The sequence below is a fragment of the Hermetia illucens genome, chromosome 6, assembly GCF_905115235.1.
Source record: "Hermetia illucens chromosome 6, iHerIll2.2.curated.20191125, whole genome shotgun sequence".
Taxonomy (NCBI): Eukaryota; Metazoa; Arthropoda; class Insecta; order Diptera; family Stratiomyidae; genus Hermetia; species Hermetia illucens.
The window spans coordinates 90,123,661-90,134,899 of NC_051854.1; the positions used below are offsets into that span (position 1 = coordinate 90,123,661).

The window sequence follows — 11,239 nt, forward strand, 5'->3', positions numbered from 1 at the left end:
ACAAAAAACTACGTCAAAAACAGACTGCGAGAAAGAAGTTCCTGTCTTCTAGAAACGTTGCTGACTTAGTTTTTTTCAAATCCCTTCGTTCCTCTGTCAAATCTTTAATACGTAAGTCCAGACACGAATATTTGTGCAGCGTGGAAGACTCATTAAAGCGCGGAAATTTGAAACCTTTCTGGTCCCACATTCGCAACTCCCGCTGCCCTGCCCAGTTATCCCCTCCGTCCATTAAATTCTCTGGCTTCTCAGCTAACTCCCCCCAACAATCTTGTGATTTACTGTGCCGCTACTTTTCGTCAGTCTATGTTCCTCCCCCTTCCTCCGAATCCCTCCCGATAGTAGATGTAACCTGCCCCGCATCGCCTACCATTCCCCTACTTACCCCTATCCTTGTCGAATACCTCATTGGCGAACTTGATGCCAAGGTCGGACCTGGCCACGATGGTCTTCCAAACCTCTTTTTGCTTAAAACTGGTAAGTCCATCTCCCTTCCCCTATCTCTTATTTTCAACAAAAGCCTTGAAGAGAATCATTTTCCCAGCTTGTGGAAACAGGCTCTCATTATCCCCATTCACAAAAGTGGCGATCGTTCGCTTGCCGAGAATTACCGTCCCATTTCCCTCCTCTCCTCCTGTTCCAAAATCCTGGAAAGATATGTCAGCGACTGGTTGTCCGCCCACTTTGGCCATCACATAGTGAAAGAACAGCACGGCTTCGTTAAACGTAGGTCCACTGCCTCCAACCTGCTTGACTTTACCAACTTTGTCGCCAAATGTCTAAATTCACGGCAAGAAGTGCATACCATTTACACTGACTTCGCGAAAGCCTTCGACACTGTAAATCACAAGATACTTCTATCCAAACTCTCGTCCCTAAACGTTCCCATACCACTTGTTTTATGGCTTGCCTCTTACCTTTCCAACCGATCCTGCCGCGTCTCTTTTGACGGCTGTACTTCCCGCTCCTTCTCCCCCTCTTCTGGCGTCCCACAGGGGTCTATTCTGGGTCCTTTGCTATTTTTATTCTTTATTAACGACCTTCCTTCCCTCCTTACTTGTCCCTGTTTGCTCCTTGCAGACGACCTTAAGCTGTTTTCCGCTATATCTTCGCCTATATACTGTGTTTCCCTTCAGAATAACCTGGACACTCTGGTTCGTTGGTGCTCGACCAATGGTTTAGCGCTAAACGTCAGAAAGTGTCACTCTATGTGCTAATCCCTAAAATCCTCACCCACTTCTTTCTCCTACTCGCTTGACGGACATTCCTTATCCTGCTTAAATTCCACTCAAGACCTCGGAGTCACTTTCGACAATAAGCTCCGCTTTGACACCCATTGCCTCGATGTCATCAATCGAGCAGCAAAATTGTCAGGCTTTATTCTTCGCTCCTCCTCTGATTCTGATTCCATCCAACCCTCCTTAGCTCTCTTCAATTCCCTTGTGAGGAATACCCTCGAGTATTGCTCCGTGATCTGGTCACCCACTCGTAACTGTGATTGTCTTGCCCTTGAAAATGTGCAACGTAAATTCACCCGTTCTCTCTTCTTTAAGAAAAGCTTCCCTCGTGTGGATTATCCCTCCCGCCTCCGTTTTCTAAACCTTCTCTTCCTACAACAGCGTAGATCCTATCTGGATCTATGCACATTCTTTAAACTTTCCTCGGGCCTGATGGACTGCTCCGCCGCTGACGAGATCACCTGCCGTCCTGCGTCTTATGACACACGTAACGCAGATATTTTCAACGTGCCCTTCGCGGAGCTCGAAGTCTATTTTCATTCCCCGATTCCCAGGCTTTGCCGTAATTATAATGCAAAACAGCTTGGTCCTTTTAACTTCCCTACTTTAAGTAATTTTAAACGTAGGATAAGTTTTTTACTTTCTCCTCCTCCTCCTGAGGACAATAATTAATTGGAATTCTATCTGTTTGTTGTCCGTTAATTAAATAAATAAATAAATTCCTTTGTTTGTCTTCCACTCATCTTTTCTTTCTCAACCAAACATTTGAATTGGCGTCATTAATACCTGCCGTTATCATTCTATTAAGGAAAGTTGCACTGCGTCCTTCCCCAGGTAATATTTTAGTCGGCAGTGGCCGATGGATACTCCCACTATAATCCGTAGGTCCTTCTTGGTGAGATTTAAACAGTCCTTTGTGCGCTTAGGTTCGTATCCACCATAAGAACCCTGAATTGCTCCATTCCTGATGGGCTCGCACAGTATAGTTCTCTCAGCCCTTCCTTTTCATTTTGTAACGTCATAGCCATGAACCCGTTTCCGATTCCACAGAAAGGTTCTCGCCCCTGTAGAGGCCTCCCTGCTCCCTTCCTGGCCAGTTCATCGGCTGCCTCACTGCTCTCCAACTCAACATGGTCCGGACCTTAGACTATCCAGAGCTGATTATGCAAGCCGAGCGTATTCAGTGTTTCAAGATGTTCTCATACCAGTTTGGAGTTCACCTGTTTGGACCTAAGTGCCTTGATCGCCGCTTGACTATTGGTCAGAATAACAATGTGCCGGTCCCTGTAGCTCCTTTGGAGGTTAAAAGAGGCACAACTGCCTATGTGTACTTATCCATTAGTTCTAAGTATATTTTCCTTGGACGAATGATTCCGGTCAAAGGGTAATATAGGTCCCAGGGCGAAACGTGGATTGGTAACCACGATAGAGCACAAAACCTGGGAAACGCTGGCTGAACCAACACCAAAAGCCATTCTACCAAACCCTACCTCCACCTCCACGTCGTGACCGCTGGCAGATTTTTCTTAGCGAAAAGCTGCAGACGGAGAAAGATGAAGGCGAGTCTAACGCGCCTAAAAACGGAACAAAATGTACCAACTGGTCCTCCAGGTTGGGGGTCGGGTAAGGCTGACAACCCTACACGAAAAACATTTCATAACGACAAACCCGGCAACGAAATCAGATTAACGCGCTCCCTGTATAGACCAAATGCTGCTGAGCAGCTAGCCGATACCTTGTCCCAATATAAATCTGATGTAACAGCGTTGCAAGAGATGCGATGGACAGGACCGATTTCCTGGAGAAGAGCCGCTACACCATATATTATAATGGCCATCCAGTAAACCCTGTGCTCAGAGTTGGTTTCTTAGTCAGCCAAAAATGAAACCTGGTGTTATAGGCTTTGAAAATATAAGCGAAAGGATATGCACTATGCGTTTGCTAGGCAAGTTTAGAAACATAATCCTCATAAACGTTCGCGCCCCTCCAGAGGAGACTACTGAGTCGGAAAAGGATACCTTCTACGAGGGAGTTGAGCGGACACTCGAAGTCTGTCCCAAGTTTGATATCAAAATCATACTTGGAGATTTCAACAGTCAAGTGGGGATGGGGCCGTATTCAGGCGATATGTTGGCTCCCATAGCTTACATAGGGATACCAATGATAACGGACTGCGGATTATTCAGTTAGCAGTGTCGCACGAAATGGTTGTTAGAAGTGTCTGGTTTGCGCAGAAAGCAGTCCACAAACATACGTGGGCCTCTCCAGACGGGACCACTTTCAACCAAATTGAGCACTTGCTGATTGAAGGCCGCCACTTCTCAGCCTCGATGAATGTCAGAACATATAGGGGAGCCAATATAGACTCAGATCAATATCTCTTTGGCATGGAGCTCTGAGCTCGAGTAACAACAACACCCAAAATCCCCTCTGATAATAATTTGAGAGTTTAACTGAAGTCATCCACAACAAGGCCTTCCGCAACACCTATAAGGGGGAATAGATGCCGCAAAAACCGCAGTCAACAGATGTCCTGTAGATGAAGTATCAACAAATGATCTTCACAACTACCTGAAAAGCGTTACCATTTATACGGCCACAAACATACTTGGCCCCAGCCGCAAGGAAAGTGGGAACGGCTGGTTTGACGATGAATGGAAGCTAGCGACGGAACGGAAGAATTAAAGAACGCGGGCACGCGCAGAGACTTATCACGAAATCCGGCCAGCGAAGAAACGACTTCATAGACGGAAAAAAGAAGTCCGGGAGAACCGATAAGTCTGTGAACTCGAAAAGTACAGAAAGCAATCGCACCAGGAATGGAAGTTTTACAAACAAGTCAGCAGGATGAAGCCTTACACACCTCGATGTTCATCCTGCCGAGACAAAGAGGGAAATCTGATTTCCAATAGAATGGACATATTAGAGCGATGGGTTGAGTACTTTCAAGAGGGACTGAACAACCAAAATATCCGGAAGTTGGAGGTCCCGCCAACTGAAGACGACGGACAAACACTGCCTCCACCAAGTGTAGAAGAAACAGTCCGTGCAATTCATCGGCTTAAATATCATAAGCGCCAGGAAGCGATGGAATTACAGCCGAATTGGTTAAATATGGAAGCGACAAATTACACCAAGTGGTTCATCAATTCAAGGTGTGGAATAGTGAATCAATGCCTGACGACTGGCAAAGAGGCATTATCTGTCCCATACATAAAAAGGGAGATATCACAATTCAGCAATGATAGAGGTATCACGTTGCTGAGTACCATCTATAAGATATTCTCCGCTATCTTGCTAGGTCGGATAGCCTCATACGCGCAGAACATCATTGGCTCATACCAAATCAGCAACAGATCAGATTTTCTCTGGGCGCCAAACGATGGAATATAAATATCACTTACACTATCTTTTCATCGACTTTAAAACCACCTATGATAGTACAACCAGAATAAAACTGTATACAGCCCACGAAATTGATAAGATTGACTAGGATAACACTGACCAATGTGCGAGGCCAGATAAAAGCAGCAAGATCACTCTCGAGACCATTCGACATCAACAACGGTCTACGACAAGGGGATGCCCTGTCATGCGTCCTCTTCAACTTGGCCCTGGAGAAAGTGATTCGCGATGCCGATGTAAATCCTCTTCAAGTCCACCCGATTACTGGCCTACGTTGACGATATTGACATTATGGGAAGAACAACCCGAGAAGTACAGTCTACTTTCATCCAGATCGAGCAGGCGGCGATCGGCGCGAGGTCTAGTCTTGCGAAGGCAAGACGAAGTACATGATGTCAACGTCAGCGCTAAAACCAAAAGAACGAACAACATCGAATCGTATTGGTCAAACGAAAACAATGCAGATGCACGATTGTAGGCAGCCAACAAAGCCTATTTCAGCTTGCAAAAACTGTTTCGCTCGAAACGTCTCACCATAGGGTCAAACCTCTTACTGTACAAGACTATGATCTTGCCAGTCCTCATGTATTCCTGGGAGAGACTTGGGTTCTTAGCAAGAAGGATTGCGAACTCTTGGCCGCGTTCGAGAGAAGAATCCTTCGAAGAATTGTTGGCCTCTACATGAGGATGGACGATTCTGTAGCCTACATAACGACGAAATCAATGAGCGATACCACGACCGTCTGGTTGTGAATAAAATCCCGCTCAACAGGTTGCGATGGGCGGGTCACCTAATCCGTATGGATGGGGATGATCCTGCCCGGAAAGTCTATAAGGGCAATATCTATGGTAGAAAAAGAAGACGACACGACGACACTTTGAGCATAAGTTGATGAACCGCTTGATGTAATTGTTCGCCTCCATATTTAACCAATTCGATTGTAATTCCATCGGCTCCCGGCGATTTATGATTTTCAAGCCGGTGAACGCACTGTTTCTTTTTTACTTGGAGATGGCAGCATTTTTCGTCGTCTTCAGTTGGCGGGATCTCCAACTCGTCGATGTTCTGGTTATTGAGCAGTTCATCGAAATATGCCCGTTCTGTCAGAAATCAGATTTGTCTCTTTGTTTCGGCAGAAGAGCATCGAGATGTGTAAGGCTTCATCCTGCTGATTTCTTGGTAAAATTTCCAGCTCCTGGTCCGGTTTCTCCCTGCACTGTTCGAGTTCACAGACTTGTTGGTTCTCCCAGACTTCCTTTTTCTGCCTGTGAAATCCCTTCTCCGCTCGACGGAGTTCATGATAGGCCTCTGCGCGTACCTACGTTCTTTGAGAGTGCAGCAATTTGGTAGTCAATTTGGTTGAAAGTGATCCAGTCTGGAGAGGCGTTCATTTGTGGACCGCTTTCCGCGCAAACCAGATAATTTCCCACAACCATTTCGTGTGACACTGTTAATTGAATAATCCCCAGTCCGTTATGATTTGTATTTTGATGTAAGCTATAGGAGCCAACGTATCACCTGAATATGGGCTCCGTTCCTACTTGGCTGTTAAAATCGTCAAGTATGATTTTGATATCGTATCTGAGACAGGTGTCGAGGGTTCATTCTACTGCTTCGTAGAAGGTATTCTTCTTCGACTCTGCAGTCTCCTCTGTAGGGGCGAGAACGTTAATACGGCTTATATTTCTTTGCTCACAAGCCCAGAGTGCATAGTCGTTTGCTCATGTTTTCCAAGGCGATAACAGCAGGTCTCATTTTTTGGCTGACTAAGAAACCTACTCCGAGCACATGGTTTACTGAATGGCCACTATAATATATGGTGAAGTAACTCTTCTGCAATAAACCGGTCCATATCCAACGCATCTCTTGCAAGACTGTTACATTAGCCCCCTATTGGGACAAGCTATCTTCTAGCTCCTTAAGTAAGGGTAAGGTAGGTGAATGCATTTACGCACACAGTGTTGGACTCTCTATTCGATACGTCGTCGTACTACCAACTAAACATCTCCCCATCGTCAGAAAGCTAGCCTGGAATCGTTTGTCACATTACTTCGGGCTAGTCCCAGAACTCTCCCGCCTTGCTGAGCCATGCGACTCCTTCACCGATCAAACTGTATCTTCCTACCAACGAGAAGGATGTGAACGTAATAGGCAATACGACTCCACCTGTCAGCATTTCTCAGCATCTCTTCGACAATGTTTTCTGAAGAGAAATCCCTTGTGTTTAAATAAAGCTACTTACGAACCCCAGTCGTCCGCAACTCCATTGCAAAACACACAATCAGGAGATCGCGCCTTTCCAATCTTGTGCAGGTAAGACTGAAAACCTCCATGTCCACTTAGAAGTTGGGTAAGAAAATAGTCAGTCTCACCATGCTTCCGAGTCCACCACGCATTTTACCAATAGAGCTCCCACTCGTCTAGAGTGCGTTGCCGGTCTTCACGAACTACAACTTCCCTTGGCTCATCTCCCTTGCGCTTGTATATGGCCTGACGCTCTTTAGCAAGAAGGGCAACGGGCATCACTCCCGCGATCACCATCACGGCCGGTTCAGAGACAGTGCGGTACGCAGACGCCACCCGCAAAGCTCCCCGTCTCTGTATTTGCGCGAGACGTTTACGATATACCTCCTTGCCAAGAGCGTCAGCCCATACCTCTGCGGCGTAGAGCAGGACAAACTGCATTGAACTCATCAGGAGACGTCGCCTGTTAGACGTAAGACCCCTAATGTTTGGCTGTTCGAGAAACGCTTCAAAAACAATGTTCGAAAAATGCGTTCTTTGAAAATACTGGGACCGGACTTCTTTCGAGATTCAACCAAACTCACGGTTGGGTGAGAACGAGATGGTATAATAAACAAAACGAAAGATTAGTGTTAATTGATTAATTTTATTGCCCGCACAAAGCAGGATGAGAAAAAGAAACGAAAAACGAAACGAGAACGTGAAAACAGTAAAAAAGCGAATTGCGCGTGAAAGATGATAATAAACGTCAAGCGGAGATCTTGATAGAGAACCGGTGTAAATTTACACACACAGTCAGCGCTAGCGCAGAGATAAGATGAGATGAGAAGCGGGAGATTTGAACATTCTCCCCACCTTCTCCACCCGTTGGAGAAGTTTAACTTGATAAGACCTGAGGCTGAGAATCTCCCTCGGTGGTTGAGACTGGCAACAGTACCAATTTTGAAATTGGTCGCGTATATGTGGAGGTTGCAGTTTTGAGGGTTACCACTCGAGTGAGACCATCTTTGCCGGGATGCGTTTGAATAACTCTGGCGAGCGGTCACTTTGATGGAGGATACCGTTCATCAGAGATGAGAACCAATTATCCTTCTTTAATGTCGTGATGCGATGTTTTCCATTTAGAAATGGACTGATGTGACTGCAGATATTCAGCTGACCAGCGTTCCCAGAAATATTGTAAACGTTCCTGGATCCGTTGGAAATGAGAGAGTCGTGAAGTCGGTACATCGGTGAGTGTAGGCTCAGGAATGGTGTTGAGGGGAGCATCTCTAATGAAGTGTCCAGGCGTGAGGGCAGAGAGATCATCTGGGTCCTCAGTGAGAGCACTCAGCGGTCGTGAGTTGAAAACGGCTTCAACTTGTGCGAGGAACGTCGAGAAGTCTCCGTAGGTGGGAAGCGTGTCGCTTCCCAGTTTCCACCCATATGTGGTGCTCCAGGTGGATTGAATTTCCATTGGGTCCCGTCATTTGCGAGAATTTGGCGCAAATGCTGCGATTTTTGCACACTGCTGTTGAGAAGTTGTTGAAGAGTGACATCAGCACCCTTGAAATTAGTACCGCAATCACTAGCGAGTGATTTGCAAATCCCACGGCGACTAGTGAAGCGGCGAAATGCCTTAAGACATCCCTCGGTGCTGTAATCCGTGACAGCCTCGAGGTGGACAGCAGATGTTAAGAGACATATGAAGACGACGACCCAGGCCTTGTAGGTTCGAGTTCCGCGTCCTTGATAATATTTGAGGGACACTGGTCCCGCGTAGTCAACTCCTGTATGCTCGAACACCAATGAGGGTTGTACTCGTTTCGCAGGAAGTTGGCCCATTAACTGCTGAGCACGTATTCCTCGTATACGTGTACAGGTGACGCATTTTTGGATGAATGATTTTATCGGAGCTCTGCCTCCGATGATCCAGCAGTATCTACGAATTTAGTTCAGAGTGAGCTGTGTTCCTCCATGTAGAGTGCGAGAATGAGCGTTGGCGATGATGAGACGTGACAGTACGCAGTCTTTCGGAAGTATAGGCGGATGTTTTCTATCTTCGTCAAGCTGAGAGTTCTGAAGTCGACCACCGACTCGTAAGAGTCCAGTTTGGTCAATGCGAGCTGTCAGACGTGATAATGCATGAGACTTGGGAAGAGGTTTGCCTTGGGAAAGGATACGAATTTCTGATGCGAAGTATCCTTGTTGTGTAATACGAATCCAGTGGGTGAGAGCCGCTTGCAAATCCGCTGGAGTGAGAGCCGAGATGCTGAGTTTGGAATCTGGTGTCCGTTTGAAGACTGCTACTGCACGTAGTAAAGTAGCAGTGACTCTGACAAGTTTTGTGAGAGTGCTGCATCGAGTCAAGAGATGATCCAAAGGCAAAAATGGAGTTGATGAAACGACATGTACTGCAGACGATCGCATTTCCATGTCTTCATGAGAGACATCAAGTGGTAAGAATGAAGGCCACTGGTGAGAAGGTTTGGTTAGCCAATCTGGACCTGACCACCATAGAGAGTGCTTCATGAGTTGAGAGGGGTTTAAACCCCGTGATGCGCAATCAGCTGGATTTTGCTTGGTGGAGATGAATTTCCACACTGCCGACGGTGAGATTTCATGAATGTCACGTACTCGATTCTTGACAAATTCCTTCCAACGGGTGGGATCACTGTTAATCCATGCGAGGGTGACCGATGAATCTGTCCACAAAGTAACTGGCACGTTGATCAAGTTGAGAGCCTTTCGTGTGCGTGAGATGAGCTTCGCGAGGAGTAATGCGGCAGATAATTCTAATCGTGGAATTGTGAGACGTTTGAGCGGAGCAACTCGAGTTTTTGCACAAACAAGAGTTACTTTTGATTGCTGATTTGGATGAGAAACTCTGATGTATACAGCTGCAGCCATTGCAGTTTGTGATGCGTCTGAAAATCCGTGTATCTCGACGTGTGAGAGGTCAGATGTGAGATTTAGCCAGCGTGGAATTTTGAGACTGGCTAGATCAATCAATTCACTCCTGAACGTCTTCCAACGATGAGTTATCTGAGGAGTTAGTGGGTCATCCCATCCAATCTTTTCTAGCCATAAGCCCTGCATCAGAATTTTGGCTCGAACAATGACTGGTGAGATTAAACCAAGAGGATCAAACAACTGAGCTGTTTCTGACAGTATGATGCGTTTTGTGATGGCCGAAGTTTGAGATGTACGGCCTGTAAAAGTCAAAATGTCCGGAGAACATTTCCAAGACATTCCGAGAATTTTACACGTAGACTCATCGAACTGGTGAGATGTATTGCTGCTTAGACTTGATGAGTTGACTTTACAGAACAATGGATGATTGCTTTTCCACTTCGCTACTGGAAAACACCCGGTGAGACAGAGCGCTTCAACCTGGGACGCGATTTCGTTGAGACGTGAGAGAGTATCAGCACCTCCGGTGATGTCGTCGACGTAGCTACCCTTTTCAAAAGGTTCGATTGCTAACGGGAACTTGTGGCCCTCGTCGCTGAGAAGTTGTTTAAAGGGGGCTTTACACGCAACGATAAATTGTAGCAATTTATCGTAACGATCAGATTGTTACAATTTATCGTTGTGTGTAAACGGGAGATTGTAGCGATTTATTGGGATTGGAGTTGGAGTGGATGGTTGATGCCGGCCGGCATCAATTTCTGGGAATCGTAACGATTCTTCACCTTTCTCACCAAACAACCGATGTACAGCGACAGCAACACTACTTCCTCCATGGTTAAAGCTTTTATAAAGACTGGGGGGTCGATGTAGGGTGACATTTGACAAGAAATCGTTACAATTTAGCGTAGCGTGTAAACAGTGCTCTACTCTTTCGATTTGTTGGAGCGATAAATCGTTCAATGAATTGTTACGAGTTATCGTTGCGTGTAAAGCCCCCTTAAGAACGCGACATGCTAAGTATGGTGCTGGCTTTGTACCATAAGTAACGGTTGTAAGATCGTACATTGCAGGCTCGCTGGCGCTTGATTGATGATCCGTCCAAAGTATTCTCTGGAACTTCCAGTCATCTGGATGAACATCTATTTGACGGAACATTTTGGTAATGTCCGTCGTAAAGATGAATTTGTACTGCCTTACATACAGCAGTACATCGAAAATGTCTGCCTGAAGTTTCGGACCGGTATGCAACGTATCGTTGAGTGAAATTCCTGTGCTTGATTTACAGGACCCGTTGAATACGACCCTCAGTTTCGTAGTGAGACTATCTTCACGCAATACACCGTGGTGAGGAAGGTAAAAGCTCTCAGTAGGTGATGACTTATCTTCTGAGACTTTTTTCATGTGACCCAGCGATTCGTACTCTTTTAGAAAATCTGAGTACAACTTAAACAAGTCGGGA

The 11,239-nt window shown here is 46.0% G+C and overlaps 1 protein-coding gene across 1 annotated transcript; it reads right to left on the bottom strand.

Annotated features, from left to right (window-relative positions):
- Nucleotides 1-8,817: 8,817 nt before the first annotated feature.
- On the bottom strand, nucleotides 8,818-10,119 carry LOC119660078. The gene has a single exon (XM_038068456.1). The coding sequence runs from the start codon at nucleotides 10,117-10,119 to the stop codon at nucleotides 8,818-8,820; it is 1,302 nt and encodes a 433-aa protein (XP_037924384.1).
- Between the last annotated feature and the right edge of the window lie 1,120 nt (nucleotides 10,120-11,239).

What these genes read in the sequence shown, in the direction of transcription:
- LOC119660078 (XM_038068456.1), bottom strand. Translation starts at nt 10,119, where the DNA reads ATGTCTTGGAAATGTTCTCCGGACATTTTGACTTTTACAGGCCGTACA.